General features: G+C 46.8%; 1 protein-coding gene across 5 annotated transcripts in view; it reads left to right on the forward strand.

Annotated features, from left to right (window-relative positions):
- SCUBE1 (signal peptide, CUB domain and EGF like domain containing 1) overlaps positions 1–20,867 on the forward strand; it is a 178,984-nt gene that overhangs the window by 8,174 nt on the left and 149,943 nt on the right. For all 5 annotated transcript variants that reach the window (XM_078601518.1, XM_078601519.1, XM_078601522.1 and 2 more), the window contains exon 3: positions 3,306–3,431. In XM_078601518.1, the coding sequence (XP_078457644.1) occupies positions 3,306–3,431 (126 nt within the window). The remainder of the gene's footprint in view (positions 1–3,305; positions 3,432–20,867) is intronic.

The following is a 20,867-nucleotide window of genomic DNA, read 5'->3' on the forward strand; positions in this document are numbered from 1 at the left end:
TCTGCTGATGAGACCCAGAAGGTCAAAACCAGGTCCAGAGTTTGCTTGCTTAAAGAAATGGTCCAGAAAGGCTGATAGACGATTTCATTTTTTCATTCATATGAAAATACAAAGAAGGTAGTTTTCTGCTGCTCATATTTGCTTTCATCATCAGATAGGGCTGTAGATGTACGTACCATGACGCAAACGCCCAGAGCTCTGATCTGTTTCACCAGTCTTGAGGACTCTGTGGTCCGTGACCTGAACATATCAGGCTGAGCTTGCCGTATCGCCTTCCCCCGGGCTTATTACCGTCATGCGCGCGTTAAGTTATCACCCATTCACGCGAAAAAATGCGCATTCATAATGCGGCTGCCCTACTGTGATCGGATAATCGTGAAAAATCCAGTCGAGGAGTTACGGTGCTCGAGTAAATGATGGCTATTGGGTGCAGGCTTAGACTCCTTTAGGCCGATGCGAAGAGTGTGATTGCATTTGGCCAAGGACCGATCATTTTGACCAGCGCCTGTGAATTTGCACAGCTTGTCGATGTGAGAAAATAAGAGACGTAACTTAGCAAATGAATGTTTCCGTTGCAATTGTTTTAATTGGTGCAAATGCTTGGCAATTTTTATTTCAAGTGAAAAAAAAATCAGGCTTGCCATACGCCAGTGGCAGTGATTTTCACATTGTGTATCGTTGTTAATTGAAATAGATACCTTTCAATATAACAGATATACACCAAGTAAAAACCATGTGGGTGGAGCAGTGGCACAGCGGTTAATGCACTGCACTACGAACCCGGTGACCTGAGCAATACCCCCGACCATAGCTCTATCGTCACTTGTGTCTGAACCAGTGTGCTCCCACTTGAACAGTGCATGCTAACCAGTGTGGTGAAGTATGCTCAAACAGCCTTGATCATGCAGCAGTTCATCGACGAAGGGAAACATTTTTTTTTATCGATTATCAAATACAAAAAGTCTTTTTTTATATAAAGGAATACCTTTTGAGACGTAGAAGTTTTTTTTAAAAATCGATTATCTACATCGCCCAATCGTCGCCGAGGCACAACATCGCATGAAGTGACGTCACGAACTGAAAATGAAGCCACTGCAAAAAATCCATTCCCGTGTGAGAAGACTACAACGCAAACAAACACGAAGCACGGCAGGCAAACAGCGTGGGCCCTTTATGGCGAACGTGGCGTCGCAATTATGAATGGCCAGCAGTAGAATACAAACTAATTTCCTTTTGTGGGCGACCGCTCTAATGAACGCAGGGCCCTGCCCGGGCGGATGATCTGGCGCGGACGTCCCTCTGCAGACCATCAGTGGGTCACGTGGGTCACGGGTCAGAGCCCTGGGGTCAAATTGGTGACAATTGGCAGGAATTTTGCCTGGGAGTTTTCGCCCCGCGCCCGTTATCGGCAGTTGGGCAGGGGTCGAGACGGGCGGGCGGGAATCTTCGCTCGAGCTACATAACCCCTCGCTGTGTCCGTCACCGCCGTGGGCCGCCGCACACACCTTCGTTCGTGTGCGGACGGGAAAGGCAGATTTCCCGTCTCGTGGGTTCGCACGCCACGCTGGCTTCGCCGTTGCTACTCTACGCGAGTAGATAAATCAGAGTAAACCCCCCACCAAAAACAAAGTCTGGGTGTTTTCTCTCAGCTCCGTTAGTGTTTAAACGACTTATTTTTCTCGTTTTATTCCTTTGTTTTGGCACTTGCTGCTCATTAAGTATTGTGAATCTTAAATATGAATTATTTCACGGGGAAATATATTGTTGGAAAACATTGCTAGTTTCTTCTGTTGTGTTCAAAGTTACCGTACTATTGCATTTCTGCCATTTTAAAAAGATTACTTTGTCGACTGAGAAAATGTAACGTGTAAGACCTTTGTAGTCTGGATGTAAGAATACAGCCCAATGAATTGAATTAACGATTGTAGGGTAATTAACTCAGTTAAACTAATGTGAGCAATCTGACAAGGCACGTCTAATTTGCGCGCATTAATCCCATCTGCAATGTTAAGTCTTCAAAACCAGCCTGACAATTCGTGGCCACGCCAGACCCTACCTCGTCCCCAGCCACTCACGCCGCAGGCGCGTTAAACCAGCCAGTGAGGCCCCGGTGGTATTTGGCAAGACGGCATCATCACGCGTTATCGAAATCATTGCGCAAAATCCCACCGCTTTTGCAGGCGTAATGAACCCCGCCGTTTTGAATGCTTGCGTCCCCAACACGTGCGCCGACTCCTTAATCTCGGGACGACCGCGCTTAATGGGTTTTTTTTTCTGTCCGGGTGCGTGCGCTTCATGCGTTCGCCGCTTGCACTTCGGCCCAAGCAGCTGACTTGCTCTCTCGCGTGTGAATGACTGACTGCCCGCTCGGTCGCGTTTCCTATCGTATGCAAATCCGGCGGTGTGTTTACACCATAAGGCATGACCGTTACATTGTAGCCCCGGTGAAGGTGCGACGGCACACGGGCAACAACCGCTGAGGCCATCTCCCTCCTTATGTTACGGCTCAAGAACTCGAGTGTGGCGTTACGAGGTGAATAGGGAACGTGTGTATGTTGAACTTCTTTCGCACCGTACGTAGCCAACCGTGCTCACCGGAGGTGCGGGGGAAAGACATCCAGTCTGGGGGAGCCTTGAAGCCATGGACCCTGGCCATGGGCAAGAGATCTTAAGATGTGGAGAGACATAACAGCGTACGGAAAGTGCCTGAAATAATTCAGGAACTGCCGTTAGGTATAGAAGTCTGCAATAGTATGCGTATGACAACGCAAGTAAAAAATACTGATAATTTAAATAATTTTATGTTTTTCTTTTATATTATCATATATATGTAAATCCCTAGCAATTAAAATAACGTTTTTTTAAAATAATGAACATGCCCTATAAGAATTTAACGATTTTTTTTTCTGTTATGTAAATGTTAGGCAATGCCATCTACAATGCACAAATAGAGCCCTCGTGGCCTTGAGATGGCACCACGAGATTTTTGTTTGGTTTAAATAAATATACAGTCCCCGGCGCATCGATTAAGCATACATACATTAAGCATACATACATTCGACGTACGTAGTACATGCATGAACTCATTTCTTTACAACTGCTTTTCGTGTTGAGTCCGTTATCCTTCCTACGCACCTCCAATTAGCACGGTTTGCTGCGTTCTGCGCGAAAGAAGTTCACCATACATACAAAAACTTCAACATACAACAAGCAGTGACCATTTCATTTCACTTGCCCGCCCCCCCATCCACCCCACTTTAAAATCAATGCCCGCGTTTTTTCCCTTCCTTTCTGAAAACCCGCAGATATCGACGAGTGCGACAGCGACTACACCGGCGGCTGCGTCCACGAGTGCATCAACATCCCCGGCAACTACCGGTGCACTTGCTACGATGGCTTCATGCTCGCCGAGGACGGACACAACTGCTTCGGTGAGCGATGGTTCACGCCGCCAGGATTCCGCTGGCACATCTCAAACACGCGCTGTTTGATTAGGGGTCTCCTCGGGAGGTTGGGCGCGGGGATGGTGGCGGGGGGGAGACGTTTGGAGGGTTCACCTAGGGTGATGGCCAGCCCTTTGTGGGTGCCACTGTACGGAAGGCCACAGGCTCTTTTCGTCAGACCGATACTCGTCGTGCGTTTTGGTTTTTTTTTGCCCACGCGCGGTTCCCTTTTTTTTTTGTCACGTGAGATCGGTGGCTTCTCTCGTGCCGACCTTCCGCGGAGGGCAAAGGGTGCGGGCAAATCTGCGGCTCCGGAGCCGTGCCCGGCTCTTGAAGGACTGATGCTTCGAGACGGTTATTTACTGAGGAGGCACCACCGCCTTTGTGTTCACCACAGTGCGTTGCGGCTCTTGAAATAATTAGTTTTTTTTTTATTACCGAATTCGAAACAAATGGCTCGTCTCATTATTTTGGTTGCCGGCCCCTGGCGAAGGGTTTCGCGGTTGCGCTGAATTTGTGCGTTTTCGCCTTGGCACAACTACAAAATTGCAACAGAAAGGTCTTCCTCCTCCTCCTCTCTGTTGTCTGAAATGTGAACACATGTTACGTGTCTTCCTGCGTTCGGTGGCTCGCCGTTATGTACATGCCCCGCTTGGCATACAAAGTCTTGAGATTCAGATACATTTAAATGTTACGCGGGTAATTTTTTACGCAATTTTACTTTTACTGCGTAGCTCAAATCCAACACCATGGAGGAAATAAAATCGATAATCAGACAATACGCCTCCTTTCCATATTCGAGTGCACAATTTGGCTCAACACAAGCTAACTCTGGACCAATTCTGACATCAGCAGAGTGAGGCTCGGGTTGGAAAAATGGCGGTGAACTGCCAAATGCATATCGGCAAATACCCTCTCTGTTAGATATGGGTCCTACCTAGTTCGACAGAAAACAATACAATGCACAACTTAACAATAACCGTTGGGCGTGAGTGATTGTTCCCAACTGTGATTAACATTCCCACGGCGTGCCACTGAGGATTGAGGGCGGCGTGACCAACACAGGGAGGCCTGTAAAACTCGGCACGTTGCTCGTCGGTAACCTCTCGGCTCAGGAGAGCCACGCAGCGCGTCGCTGGTGCCAGGAGGACGCGAATATTTTCACTTTGAGGAGTGGCAATAATGGGCGGAAATGGCATGTAACACCCTTGCCCCTTTCCTCTGCCGCGCATCGCCACCGATGCCTTTTCCCGCCCGCAGAAGGTGAAGTTTAAGGAGTTGTGTTGCCACGTTGTGTCAGATTGCACCACGCTGCAGCTCAGTGAGCGTGGACATTTGGGAGAGCGTTGTTGTCTTCTTCTCAATTGAGCTTAGTGGAAGGAAGCTTTAGTGCAAGGTGCACTAACTTAAGCGATTGGGACCGTTGAGCATTTATCAATAGATCTACGCCTGAGATGACTGTGTGGTTGAGAGGTCACAGCGTTGGGCCGGCACTGCCGAGGGCATGGGGTTTGAATCCACTCATCATTCAACTGGGTTCTCAAGTTGATGGTCTGAGCTCACTCGCTGATGACTGCACAATCACATTTTTACTTCTTTATTTTTGCTTGAAACAATATTGTTTCGATATATTCTTTTCTCATAGCAGAGTGTGTGGGAAAGCGAAAAGTAGACTTGATGGAATTTTCAGCAAAGGTCCTGTGAACGATATCTACTGCAGCTATTATCTGATGCAGAGATGTAACAGCTCTGTGAGATTTCCAAATGGATTCTGCTTCTTAATGACATGATGCCATTAGCACATTTGAGTGAAATTGGGGGAAAAAAACCCCCACGAAATCCACACCTACACTCCCATGACTTAAATTATTCACACATTGTGTACTCGCTGTGAGTAGTCACCTTGACTGTCACGTAGGAAATCGAGCGTTTTGATGCATTAGTCTGCACTTGGCAGGTAATCAAAGCCTCAACGGCAATAGATGCAGTGATTGCAAACGTGGCGCATTACCATTCCACAAGACAGCGAATTGACGTTCTTGGATGTCCAATTTGTTATCGGCGTTCACGTGCAGCAAACGCCGAGCTGCAGAGCACTGGCTGGGTGCGGACGGGTAGTTGGGAATCGATTACTTTGAGTCGATGAACTTTAATCGATGACCTTTAATCGGAGGAGGCGGTCACCATGTGCACGCGCATTTATTAGCACGATCCTGGGGTCAAATGCGACAAAGATCCCCCGCATAGCCTGGAACAGACTGTTGGGGCAAGTGCTGTAAGCGAGCAACCTTTGTCTCCCCAGTGGCGATGATTCTACACATCGCACAAGGTACTCATTTGAGGCTGAGTCAACCTAGTCGAGGCCCAGTACCGGTTCAGGTATTAGTCACTGGTGTTGGCCATGAGCGGGAGTCGAACTCGGGTCACTGGGTTTGGGGCGCAGAGCGCGAGCACTACACTACCGCTCCCAAAGATAAAGATCCCCTATATAGTCTGAACAGACTGTTGGGGCAAGTGCTGTCAGCGAGTACCTGTGAAGGCCGGCACGGCACACGAGGGGGGTGGGTGGCGAGCGCCACACCGGGCCACCTTTGTCTCCCCAGTGGTGATGTTTGATGTTTAAACACCACACCAGCTACTCATTTGAGACACGCGCACACACACAGAGGGCCCTGCGGTGACTCGAGCGAGTATCTGGAGTCCGTGTGTTTAAAGGAAAACGTACAGGACCCCGTGGCCGTGAACCCAGATGACACGGCGCGCCCAATTAAGCTGGAATTATTGCGTTTACACGCGGGGAATATCGAAGGTTTGTGGAATTGATTCGGGCATTCGAAGCCGATTAGAGACGACGCTGCAGAAGCTGAACATCTGCCGAGTTCAATAGCCGTCGGGGTATGGTGCCCTCAGACTCGGGGGACAACGTAAACTGCCTTCCGAGCGGACGACAAATGAACCTTCATGGCGGGGGATCCCGGGGTCCCAAAATCGTAATGAATAACATTTATTTTTTGGCGACTCCGACCCACCGCGCACAGAAACGCCGCGACCCGCCTGCCGCGGATCGTTCTGCTGTCGTGTCGTGTCCAAGCAGCAGCGGCGAGGACGAATGCGCAGAAGAAACACAACTTTGAAACTTTGATTAACGCATCGTGTAGAGCTCGTCGAGAGGAATAGATCGCCGCGTCCGTTCGCCTTCAACAGACGTAAAATGACGTCGCAAAGCAGTTTGGGGCCATCCATTGAGTAGGTACGCAAAAATCTGTCAAAACCTGACCCCTACTCCCCCCTGCCTGTACGCACGCGGACTTTTGACCCCCCCACTTGCGTACGTTCGTTTGACGCACCCCCCCCCACGAATCCTATAGAACGGCCGAAATTTATTCCACGCAGAAACGATCAAGGATTAATAATATGAACGTGTTTAAGCAAACAGATCGTCCACCGCCGGAGCATCTAACTCATTTGAAGGCCAATGTAGACAAATTATTATCGAAGCTTCACCCCCCCCCCTCCGTTTCCTATGCGTACATTGTCAGTAGACCCCCCCATACGCAAGCGTACGCGTTTGGCTTAACCCCCCCCCCTTCCCCCTCCATGCGTACGTACTTAATGGATGGCCCCTTTATGCGACAGCCGGGACCTTATGGGACCATAAGGTTCATTTGCCCTCCGAGGTTTTGTCGCGACCGCTCGCGCCGTACGCCAGCGGCCATTTTAATTCCCGTAAAAATTCGCGGATGAAACTCAAAAATATAACACCGGCTCATTCATTTTTTTGCCGTAAAGGTCGCCCGCTAAAGTACTCAAACCCAGTGGAGAAATGTAACACGTCCGTGCGATGTTTAAGTTAATGCTTAACCAAAACATGCTATTAGACTTGGGTCTGCATGCTGGAATTGGGAGAGCACATGCCGTATTTGAAATCTGGCAACCAAACTTTGAGGCTTGTGTTTTGGTTCTGGCCGATTGCATACCTGGTGCTTGCACGCTGCGGCCAGGCACCCTTCTTTCATTTGCGGCAATTGCGAGCGCGGTCCACCAGCAGAAACGTGGCGTGTTTATTTTCATTCCTTGTTGTACATCTCAAATTATATTCACAGCTTGTGTGTGCGTGTATTGGGAGCGGTGGTGTAGCGGTTAGAGCGCCGCGCTATGATACCAGCATTCCGAGTTAAATTCCCGTTCACAACCAACACCAGTGACGATTATCTGAACCGGTCCTCGGCCTCCCCAAGGTCGACTCAGCCTCTAATGAGTACTTGGTGCGATGTGTAAACATCGCCACTAGGGAGATAAAGGTGGCCGGGCGTGGTGTTGGCCACCCACCCCCTCGTGTGCCGTGCCGGCCTTCATAAGCATTCGTATTCGTTAACAGCACTTGCTCCAACAGTCTATTAATGCTTGATGGGGGATCTGTGTTTTTCTATGTGTGTTTGTGGAGCGGTAAGGTAGTGGTTCCCGCAATGCGCTTGTGAATCCAACAACCTCGGTTCTATTCCTGGCCATGGCTTACATCAGCGGGTGAATATTTGAAACCAGTTCAGGGATTCCACTGGGTAAACTCAGCCTTAAATGAGAAGCTGGTTGCAGTTTGTAGACGTCAGCAATGGGCAACGATGGCTTGCTATGCTTGCAGACCACACCACCCCCTCATGCGCCTTGCCAGCCTTCAATAGGTGCTCACTGACAGCATGTCTATATGGCTATAAGAGGAATCTTTGTTGTTATGCTGTTGTCGTTGTTGCACTGCTCGTCAGCATTTAGTTGCGTGGCATGAATGTGTAGTGTTCCGTACAGACAGTTTCAGTGCAGCAGTGCAGGCATATTTCATAGCAGATTTATTTCAAGTGAGGGCGAGAAAGTTGGCATCTTCCTTAATGATCATTCCTTTCGAAAGGCTTAGCCTGACATGTGAAATCTTTTGGCTAAAAAAAAACGTTGTTGGGCAAACGTGAGAACAGCCAAGTTTACTCGTCATGCCGCCAGTTTGTTTCCATGGTCAGTTTTATTTTTAATATTCCCTTAATTCTTTTGCGGGGAAAATATAAATTGCAGTCGCAGTGAACCCGCAAATATTGGCAGAAGTAAGCCTGTGTCGAGTCCCATAATGTCACCCTTCAGTTTAAGTCTGTTCCCTCTCAATTGGTCCTTTGTAATGCACTGGACACTCGGAAAATTTGAGTTAAAAAATATTTTTACATCACACTTATAACCTCACTCGATCTAATTTTGGGCGCCCTGTATATATATATTTTTAAAGTGTTGCGTGAGTAATTTCTGGCAGAGTGTGATTTGTCCGTTTGCTCACTGCCACTTGCAAATGGCCTGACTTTGTTTCTTTGTTGATAGCTTTGACAAGCTGTGTCGGTCACCGATGAGAAAACTGAACTTCTCTTGTTGATCCCTGAAGGTCTGTGCGTTTAGGTCTGCACTGCCTTGGGTTGTCCCTTGTTGAACCCAGGTCACCCTTTCAAAAGAGATTTTGAGTCTCAATGGGTTCTCACCTGGCCAGATGGAGTCAAGGAATGAATGAATGAAATCAAAGTCACACTGACTAATTTGGGAGAAACGTTATTATTGCCTATATTTGTAAAATTGTATTTATTTTAAACAATTATATTCTGTTGCATTCTAAATGACTTGGATGTAGCCAGCGGAGTTTGTCAAACGAACCTGACTGCTGATGGGAACCTGGGAAGGGTCAAGGTTGGACTCGAGTTTGCTTTGCTTAGGAAAGCGCTGCTCGATAATGTTTGCTTGGAAGGCCACTAGGCTGATGGACTAAAACATATTTCTGCTTGTATGTGGAGACGCAGAATGAAGCCCTGATTTTGATCTTATCCCACGGCACCCCACAGCAGTACCGTAAACGAGTTTGTGTACAACGTAAACCCCGGGGGTCACCCTCTCAAAAGAGGAAACGCACCGTGCGTTTCATCTCCTGGGTCGCACAAACGACGATGCCGCTGCTCCCGCCGCTGCGGAGGAGAGGCGCGAGTGAGATGAGGTGGGCTTTTTGAAAAGTAGCAAAAAGTGTAAAACGACGAGAGGTTCGGTTACGGTGGCAAATTAAAAAAAAAACTCCGCAGGTGCTGGCTGGCTGGCTGGCTGCTGGTTAAATGGAGCGGTGGTGCCTTCTCCCCCCCGGCCACTTGGCTCGCGTAAGGAAAAAGCGAGCGGTGAGGGCCCCCTCTCCAACCCACATCCCTCCCTCCCCCCCCCCCCGTGAAAGGAACCCACCTGGGAAAAAGCAGTCACGCCGTTAAAACAATACTCGACGCTTAGAAAAGAAATTAGCAGGAAAAAAGTAAAAATAAAGCTTTGCTTTAATATAAACTCTCCAATATCTGATTGAGACCCCCATTTGCTCAGCATTTTACCCAAATGCTTTAAGAGATTTAATTCAAGCTCAGGATTTTTGTGTGTGTGTGGAGGGGTGGGGGGGGTAAAGTTTATTTAACCTGTCTAAATAACGTTTGCATCAGGAAAGTGTCACATTTCCTCCCATCTTTCAGCGTTACAAGCACTTTGTTTCTGGCTGCAGCCTCGGCACCCCAATTATTTTTTGTTTTTCCACGTTAGGAAATAAAATGATAAAAGGATCGCTCGTGTTTTGGAAAGGAATTTTCGATGAAATCCCGCTATTATTTTAAGCGCTAATTTCCGCGGCTGGTGAGGTGATGCCACGGGGGAACGGTCGGATTGGCGTGTGCCGTGTCGAGCCCGATCTGCCCCTTGTTTTGGAGGACCTTGCGGGGAAGTGAAGAGAGATCCACTGATTATGAGTGTTTATTGCTTCTGGGTGTTAGAGCCGAAGGCTTCTGAAAGGCAAGTAAACTCCTTCCAGCTGTGGACAGCAAAGCGGAGAGATGTTGACGGGGATCAATTTGCAGGCGCGGTTTGTCTCCGAGATGATTTTGTCCTTTTTGTGAACGCACGCTAAGCCACATTTCCTCCTCCTCCTCCTTCTTCTAAGCCAGACGTTCCCTTAATCTATGGGGTCGGCTGGTTGGAATTTCCCCTCTTTCCGTGCGCTTCTATTCCGTGGCCCTTCTCTATGTCACGTCCACCGTCCTCACATCTCGTTCGACCGCATCCTCCCATCTCATCCTCAGTCTCCCTCAACTCCTTCTGGCCCTGCAGCGGTGCCATCTCCATAGCCATTCCAAATTCAGTCTTTTCTGCAATATGTTGCTGTCTTTTCTTGGATTTTCTGTTTGCACATAGTCACTTTAAGATGTTTTCTTGTTTGTGTTTTTGTGTTTGTTGTGGTTGCACCCGATTCAAGAGCCGAATGGCTCACAGGGCTATACCTAATAAATGAAACCTGAAACTTTGTCTCTTCTCAACACGTGCCCAAAACCATGAACCGCCTCTACTCCCTCACCTTCTCCGGAATATTCATTATCCTTGCTAAGGCTCTGACTTCTTCATTCCTTCACCTTTCCTTTAGAGATATTGTCAACTTACATCTCAGAATGCTCCTCTCCTGCCATTTCCAGCACTCTTCTTTCAATTTTCTGCTGTCTTCCTTTATTTCGTGCCCACGTCTCTGAACCGTATAACAGCGCCGGTCGTATTGCCCTCGTTCTATATATTCCCCCTTTTTCCCATGGCACATTGTGAGGGAACAACATCTCCCTGCTGCCAACACAAATTCCAGTTGGTTTTAGGTTAAATGTTTTTAGCGTGTTGTTTTTATACTTTTGGAGTTTGCGTGTCTCTCTCTCCCTATGGTCGCGTGGATTTTTCTCCGGGTCCTCCGGTTTTTCCCCTCCACTTTTGGAAACGTGCGTTTGGAGTATTTGGTTGCTCTAAATTTCCACTTGATAAGCCACTTCGTTGAAATAGAGCCAAGTAGCTCAGTGGGCCTTACCTGGTAAAAACAAATGTTGATACATGTACAGTGTAGGTGTAGGTGTAGCGATTCACCCCTAAGCCTTACCCCTCCCGCAGTCAATATAATGATTCCTAATTGATTATTGAGTTCGGCAACATACTGGATCCAGTCGACTTGATCTCGTGAAACTCTCCTCCACCCGACATAGCCAAACAAATGTAATGGTCACGTGGTGTCCAGTCATTTCCACGAACTATTCTTATTCCTGTTTCAGTTGAAGAACGATTCTCACAAGCAAATTTAGAACTGGATATGACGTTGGGCTTGAAACTGTGCCAAGCATCTTCAGGACAGAATCCGGGAAGTCACACTTCCTGGATTGTGTCAAGTGGCTGGATGAGTCACGTTCATTCACCACACACAATATCTAGGTATTATTGAAAAACATCGATTTATACATACACGATTAGATGCTTGAATTGACGGGCTTAAGAATCAGTTTAAAATATTAATGTATCCATAGCTACACCCATGCAATGTGGTATTGTGACCTATGCATAGACTTAAGATATGTGCCGTGCAATATCGTCACCATCATCATCAGCCATGGCCAATCCACTGCTGGATAAAGGAATCTCCAAACGACCAGCAGCACTTTCCCCACACCTCCGATTAGCATGGTTGGCTCCATACGTTGCAAAATAAGTTCAACATACATACATGCTTAGTGCTGTAATATTTAAACAACTACAGAAAACGAGCCTTTGTTTTTAAACAAGGCTAAAGCACACTGGAATTTGGGAGGGATTAAGGGTAAAGGTTTAGCCCTGCATTTGTATGCTCACCCCACTGCTGGTCGAAAGGTCTCCACTAGGGGGAGCTCTAGAGAGCCCCTCCAGAGGGTATTGGGCCTACTCTTCCACGCTAGCCAGATGTCTTGGAGGAGGTGGGAGTCCGTAAACTTTTACCCGACCACACGAGAACCTGCCAATCGCCTTTGTTGCATGCACGTTTATACTGCTGGGTGGACAGAGGCGGAGGGGTGGATTTAATAAACACGGGGAGGATAATATGTATAAACAAATCCATTTGGAAATGTTTAAGATGACACGCCGCTTTAATGAGGTTGATGAATGGCTTAGCACATTAACGGAATGCTTTCTTCCAATCAGTACGCTATATCCAGTATATACATAAACACTGGATTCTGGCTCATATTGCCCTGGTTATATCAATCCCTGCTCATTGTAACGAAAAACAGCATCTTGGCGTATAACCTTGTTAGTTAAATAGGCTGCGTAATATCAATTGTCCGAGTGCTGTGGTGCACGGTGGGGTTGTTTGTCCAACGCGTGGAATGTTCTGTGCCTCGACACGAGGGATGCGTTCCCGATTTTGAGATCCATCTTGAAAGTCGGGCATGGATACAACATTTCGGATGATACAAAACATTTTTCCCACAAATATGACATCATAGGAAGCAGTCGTTGCGTCTTCATGGGGGCAGTGTGTGTCGTGAAATTAGTCTCGTGCTGAGAAATTGCACAAATGATAGAGATGGTACACAAATCACAAATTACAGTAAGCTCCACTGCTCACTGCTTGATGTACCAAATCTTCCTTCTCTGGCCTAAATGTGAGTGTGGGAAACAACGTACACATGTTGTCAACCCAAGCGGAAATATTGCAACGCTATGGTTATTGAACGAATTTATATATATTTTAAAATCACACATTTTCGGGTTATATAGTTTGTAGCGGTACCAGATACAGAGATGAATAAGTACTTAAGAATTAATCAAAACATAATATATGTTATAAGATTTCAAAAATGTAAGATTGTAACATAAAGCATTCTACTGCTATGCAGACTGATACATTTTCGGAGTTAGGATTTAATCCATTGGCGAATTTTAGTTTTTGCCATTTGTCGTTTGTGTATAATTTATAACAGTAATAATATATATGAAATAGAAATAATTTATTTATATATCAACGATTCAATGTATGCTTTATGAGCATATGAATCTGTCTTAATCAATTCATCATTTACTTGATACAGCAAGCGTGCTGTGATGGTTCCACCTGAAGACGGAAGCTTGTGTTGCCTCCGAAACGTCGTGATTTTTATTTTATTTTTTATTTTACTTTCATTAATTTTAATTTTTTACCTACGTGACTTTACCAAAAAAACCTAAGAATATGAATATAATTCATCATTATGCTTCTGTGGAACACTTTTTTTCATGAATAGTTTGATTGTGCAATATCAATATAAACTTTACAACTTATCAGATCGGATCACAATTCCAAAACGTTCATTTCAGTTGCTTTATTACAATTTAAAATCTCATGGCACGAGCCTTTACTACGCGTGCGTGTGAACAGCACTGCATGGCGAGTAATATTCTCAAAAAATCTTTCCTCTCGCTCGTATCCCCTCGAGTTATTTATCCACTCTCATTCACTCGTGCAGGTTGTTTATGGAGACTCTTAATTCCGATTTTTTTTTTGAAAAATGCCTTTAATGTGTTAAAACACATTTAGCTACGTTTAGCCAAAATTCAACTTTCGTTGTTTTTCGTTGCATGCAACTAAAAATGTGTGCACGTTCCGAATCAAAAACACAAGTTGTAAGATACCATTAGGGGTACACAAAAAACAAAACGTCATCGAATAAAAACAACGTGTTGTTTCACTTTGCACCTAGTGCATATTTTGTGCTCTGGATATTAAACTTGAGGCTAATTTGGCATCATTCAACCGCCGTCACACAACCTTTCAAGTGCTGCTCTTCTCTGATGCCGGGCGGCATTCAAAAGCGAGACCAGTGGTTCCGGAGAGACGGCCTTCGCGCAGAGTATTGTTCTCACTTTCTCTCTCTCTCTCTCTGCGCCGCGTCCGTCTGTCTGTCTGTCTCACGGATGGACGGACATAATCACAGTGCACGACCCAGGGGCCCCATCCCGAGGGAAGGCTTGCTGTTTTGGTTGGCCAGTGCCACAGAAATGAACCAGGCCAGGAAAAGGAAAGTCTGTCAACATGTTCATCTTTGAGAAGCGCCCCCCCCCCCCCCCTAGGGGGGCTATGCTTCTCGCTGGTAATAACGTGCAGCAAATTTAGCCGGGGGAGCCAATGGCAAATTGGCGCTTTTGGTCTCGTTCTCCCGCCCATTAGTTTCCTGCGGAGCGTCCCGTAGCCGTAGTTTCAGACAAAGCCAGTTAGCTTGACACGCTGGCTAGAGTCTTGACAAACGCAAACCTCAAGTCGATGCTGCTACCGTCTGGACTGGGGCCAGGATCGCCTCTGAGCTAACATTCAGCAAGGGAATCCCAAGCTGTGCTCTGGAGTCAAGCAAATATTACGCTTAATTTTAACACTGTCAGTATCGCCCCTCCGCTTGGTTTCTTTTAACACGATGCCACAAAACATTGATAGATTTTTTTTTTGTTGCGGTTAAAGGGCCCCGCTAAAAGCCTGGAGTGTTGTTTTTTTTTTGAACGGCATTGTTCCAGAGACACCGACTGTGCGGGTCAGAGCGAGTGACTTCGATCAGTGAAACGTCCCACGGTAATCTTTAATCCGTCGGTGGCTTAATTCATTCGGCAGGCTCATTAGGACGACGGGGCTGTCTTAAACATTTCCAAATGGTTGCATTTGTAAGGCTCACATCTTGTTTTGAAGTAGGGGGGGGGGTCAGTGGGAGGTGGGTAAGCGTGGGGTTTCAATGGGAGTGCATCATTTACACATTTATATTATTTGCTTTGGATAACAACTCGCATGCAGTCGTAAAGGAAGGAGGACCTCAGATGTAGTTATTTGGCAATGCACTCCTCGCACATTTTTTTTGAAAAAGCTTACGTTACATAAGTCATGATATGCACCCCAACATTAAGCTGTACCACTTATGTGTATTTTGGAGGGAAAGAAATATATAAATGCTTCGGCGATTATCACAGCCAACTTTAAAGCCCTGATTCATAAATTCGTGAAATTGTATAATGTTGGACATAATTTTATCCCGTGTTGCTAGTGCTTGGGCATGCATTGGAAAATGCTCAAGACCATTAAACCTGTTTGGTATTGTGGAACCAGTGAAGGTGCTGTAAATTTTCAAGAAGCCTGGCTTGCTTTTGGTACTTGGTCGTATCCAGAACATCCATTAAACGCCATTCTCTCCTCTTCATACCTCTTCGTCTCTTTGATGCAACCTTCCACCTCCTCCCCATCGCACATCACCCTTCCCATCCACTGGCACCCTCCTACCGATGGCTCACCCCCCCCACATCCCACTCTGCTCCCACCACCACCACCACCACCACGCACCTCCCCCCCCCCTCTTCACCCAGCTTCGCCTAGCGCTCAGTCTGACCAGGGAGCTGTTTTTATAACTCATTAACTTTCCTAAAGGTCTGCAGGGAGTTTTGTCACGTAGGGCTTCAGCCAAAGTTGGCTGAAAGGATTTTTTTTTCTTCTTTTTCTCAAACGCCGCGTGGTCATGGCCAGTGACTCTGTCCGGGGCCAGGAACAGCACTGGCCTGCTCAATGAAAGCAGGGGGGGGGGGGGTTAGTGGGGAAAGCTAGGCAGCATTTTTAGCAGGAGATGGTTGGGAGGTGGGAGGCTGGAGAGGCTGGTGGGGGGCTGGTGGGGGGCTGGTGGTGTGGGGGGGGGGGGCTTGTTCCACAGAGAAGCAGGTTTATATTTCTACTTGCCCCGCACTGATTCATTAGTGTGTGGGATTTGTGGGGGGGGGGGGGGGTCAGGAAAACCTGGGGATTGGCATTTGATTTCAACAGCTGTCGTGAAAAAAAATCAAACGTTCTAAATGTTCTTGTTCAAGACACCTTTTTTAAGAGAAGGGGGGCAAGCAGCACACGGCAAACCTGCATCTGAACGGGGGGGGGGGGGGGGTGGCGGGCAGGTCCTGCTGAGAAGAAGATGGGCCTTAAACATAAACTAGCACTTTGCGTAAAAAAAAAAACGCCGTGGCCAAGCCAAACAGGCTACCACCGCTATTCATAATATACACTGGGAAATAAATCTCGCCAAAGAAAGGAGGAAGCCCTCTGGAGCCTTGGCTGGAGGAGGAGGAGTGGGAAGCTGTGTGCAGTGGTGCTGGTGCTGGTGGTGGCGGTGGATACAGTGCGCCTATGGCTCGGATCGAGCCTCCTCCTCCTCGTGAAAAGAGGTTTTTTTTTTCTTCTTGCGCTCCACCGAGCACTCCTTCTTTCATCCACCCACCGAAACGAAGCACGAAAAAAAAGAAAGGAGCATTCGTGTATACGTGCGTGTGCCTCCGCGTGGGGGTGTGTGTCGGGGGAGCGGTAGCGTAGCTGCCAACCCGGGTTCGATTCCCGCTCACGGACAACACCGGTCCTGGGCCTCTCCTCTAGGTCGGGTCAGCCTCAAAAAGAGTACCTGGTGCGGTGTGTAAACATCGCCTTTATGGAGACAAAGGCGGCCGGGCGTGGTGGTGGCCACCTATCCTCCCTCGTGTGCCTGGCCGGCTTTCAATGGTGCTACTCGCTAACAGCGTTTGTCCCACAAAATAGTGCGATGAAGGCTACACGAGAGATATTTGTCCTTGTAACGTATTGTACATTTTAAATACAGTTCACACGAAACAAGTTCGACATCACATCGCAATGATAATCAAGCACATTACACGAGTTTTGATTCGCTTGATGTGTGTGGCTGTTGAAGCCTACTCGACTCAGGATCGGGTTCGAGTCGTGGTCCAGTAGTTTTTAGGTTCTGCCATGACCTGAGTTCGATTGCTGCCCATGGCTAACATCAGCAGCGAGTGACATTTGAAACGGTTCTGAGTCAGCACCCCTCCACCAACCTACTCTGACGTGCTAAAGTTAGAGTCAATCAACTCCGATGAACTGACGTGCAGATGTCATGCAGCAGTGTCTTCACGAAGGGCTTTAAATCATTAATATTTAAGAAACCCTGAAGACCCAAACCCCCTGTGTTTTTTTTTGGTTCTTTTTATCCAAGTCTGATTGCAGAAATGATTTTGATTATGTTAAAGTGGGATATAACGACCGGCGGAATCTGGTTAGACGCTTTGCGGATGGCAATGTGTGCAGACGTTGAATGCCAGTGTCAAGGTCTGCTAGCCACGAGAGGGCTTCAGGAGAGATTCGAGCACACGGCAAGGGTTTTCGATTTAGAGACTTAGTCGACTATTTGACTACGTGAACCTTATGGCGATACCCCGGGGTATCATAGCACCCCAGCTCTCGCATGATGTCCGTGATGCAGTCATGTTTAGTCTCTGTTGATGGTCGGCGATGCGGCAATCGACTCATCTCGATGAGCTGTGCACGATGCACCACTACGGTGCGTACGAGCGTTCAGGGTTTCGGCGCAATCGTCCTCGCTGCGTTTCGACATCGCAGAGTGTGGCACCGATTTAGGATTGATTGGTACCCCAGTCGCGGAGTGAAGTAAGACCCCTGGAAAAAAATAGTGTCCCAGAAATAAAATATTTAATTGCCTCGGCCCATTTTGTATTATTTGGAACCCCGGGGTACCGCCATGAGGATCATTTGTCTGGTGCCAATTGCCAACCTGGATATGTGCGCTGCGCCTTCATTGGCCCCGTTCCCCCGTGGGCATAAATATACGTGCGGGTGAAATTGTGTGGCGTGTTCTGACACTCACACCACTGGCACAGACCGGCACTTGTGAATAAGTACTGACACAGCCCCGGTGCCTGCCATTTTATATTACTGTTTGAAACATCACAAGATTAATAGCTTCGTTAAAGGTTCTTTTAATAGGGTGCTGTGCGGGGTAGGAGCTCTGACAGTTGAGAGAGAGGTGGGGGGGGAAGGGAGCTGAGGGGGTAGGGGAGTGGTTGTGTAGGAGACGTGTTAGTGGAAAGATTTGCCTGTATAAATGTATAATTAATGGAACCCGTTGTGGTGAGTTGCCGCAACAGTAACTGGCATTGACGGACGCAGCGGAAAAAAAATAAGTCGGAAGAAAAATATAGAAACGCGCCAATAAATGCGACCGTAGCGATGATTATAACAACAACAACAATAAAAAAAAAGGAACAAACATAGCAAAACTATTATTTGCCTGTTTAGGCTAATTATGGGAAGATGTGTCCCTTATTTATTTATTTGCCCTTGTTATTCGCCCGCCGCCGGCTCTCTGTGTGTGCGCCTGCCGCTCTCCCCGCAGGCCCCCCTTTCACGAAATCTCAAGGAGAGAGGTTTTTTTTTCCTTTCCCCCTTGCTCAAAAGATTTTGTTCTTCCTCGTCGTTCCTTTTTCTTTTAAAATATGGCCCTCCTTTTTTTTTGCCAGCGAGCCCGCTTTGATGAGCAATAGCTGAAAGAAGCAATGAAGTATTCAAAAGAACACTGAAAAGAGAGAAAGGTAAACAAAGAACCTTAGGCTTTCCTCCCCTTTTTGCCTTATTCAGCTAAAGAATTTCCCTTTGTTGATTCATGGTCAGTCTATGGGCTTAGACGGTAAAAAAAAACAGCCAACCGCATTTTTTCCCTCCCCCCCCCCCCCTTTACTTGATGTTCTTTTCTACCCATCCAACAGTTCTTGTATCAACCTGAGTGTAATCAAATATGTGCATGACAAATATCGTTGTGGCTCAATTTATTTTATTTTGGGGGGGGGCAAGGGGGGGGTGGTGCAGGAACGTCGACTTTGTTGCGGTTTTTCAATGCTAGTTGTTTTACTTCCATGGGGCGGACAATTTCAGACAACGGGCGGGTCTTAAGAGAAACCTTAAAATCGTAGCGAACACTGAGCTGGCTGGCTAGCTTAGCGGCAGGTAAAAAGGAGTCCTCTTTGGCAAGTTGTGGCTTGCGATGGGCTATTAGCATTGATGATGGGATTGCGTTGCATGCGTTAAGGCTTCTAATAGCATCCTTCGTGTGATATCGGCCACTAATGATCCATGTACGCCGCATGTTTAATATTCCCACTTTTCGCGGCGTTGGAATTTGATAGTCTGCAGGCAATGTGGATTACCCGGCTATGCTAGGAATGGGTAGCAGTCATGTAAGGCTCCGCTAAGTCATTAATATTTATTAAATAAAAAACATTTCACACACGTCAAGTGCATGCCTATATATCTGTCTGACAGCGAGTGCTCATAATAGTACAGAAATCAGAGGAATCCGATTGAACACCAATGCATTTTAATAACAATTATATATAATTTCTGCGATGAGTATGAGGGGGGGTGGGTGGAGTGGCGGCCCAGTTAGCGGGTTGTGCTGGGAACTAGTCCTGATTCTAGATTTGAAGCTTTCGTGACTGCAAGGATTCATATTCTTAGGTTTTTTCGGTAAAGTCACGTAGGTAAAAAATTAAAATTAATAAAAGTAAAATTAAAATAAAATAATTATTTTATTTTAAATTAATAAAAGTAAATTAATAAAAGTAAAATAAAAATAAAATAATTATTTTATTTTTATTTTACTTTTATTAATTTTAATTTTGAGTTCTCCACGTTCACAAAAACTCACAACTGACCAGCACGGTGAAGTGTGGTCAAACACGGATGTCGCAGACGCCCAATCGGACTACTACATCTGTGAAAACAAAAAAGGGAGCTTCTTAGCTCATCGGATTCCTCCGGTTGAACCGAAAGCCACGGAGTGCCCTGTCGATCACGCGCGTGAGCGAGGCTTTTGTCAAAAAGCCCGCGTGAGGCCTGCCAATCGCGGCTGTGCTCTGGGAGCACGGGGTTCACCTGCACTGCAATTGACGAACTGTCGCGAATTTAATTGAAAAGGGATTACAATCAATCAAAGGATCGATTTTTGTGGGGGGGGTTTTTGTTTTGTTTCCATCGCGTTGAATAGGGGCGGCTGTAGTGGCTGCAGGGGGGTGACGTGGACATATTACATACAACATAGAACACAAGATAAAGGTGCAGCCCTGCAATTGCACCTCTAGAGAGGGCTCAAGAGATCCTCCTCTGGAGGGTACCTTGGCCTACTCTTCCATGCTGGCCAGACGTTCTGGAAGAAGTGGGAATACCCAGACTTCACCTCACCACACATACGCCGGTCACTGCATCGCGTGCTTTCAGATGTGCTGATGCGGCCGTCTGGAACGCTCTTCCGTCCGATATGAGAAAGTTGCTAGAACTATGCACTTTTAAATCATCTACATTGAAAACTCATTCGTTTAGAACTGCTTTTTTGTTTACATTGTTGTCCTTCCCCCGCACCTCCAATTAGCATGGTTGGCGATGAACAGTACGAAAAAAGTTCAACACGCATACGTACAACGTGTTGATTGATCTGTGGTGTTATCCATCTATACTGCTGAGTGGATAGAGGTGGCGGGTGGGATTTAATAAACTTGCTCCATTGTTTTAACTGCCACACCGGGAGATCAATCGGACTGGCCACCTCTGCATTGCAAGTCCCATGTGCAAACCATGACACCACAGCAGGATCCATTTGTGAATACCGTTGATAGCATTGAGAATCATTGATAAGATTTTAAGTAAAAATAAATACAGGTTATTTCAATTCATCTTCTTAATTGTAGATTTGTTAGTCGTGATTTTTTTTATTGTACGTTCTC

Source organism: Lampetra planeri, chromosome 16, assembly GCF_965212315.1.
Source record: "Lampetra planeri chromosome 16, kcLamPlan1.2.h2, whole genome shotgun sequence".
Taxonomy (NCBI): Eukaryota; Metazoa; Chordata; class Hyperoartia; order Petromyzontiformes; family Petromyzontidae; genus Lampetra; species Lampetra planeri.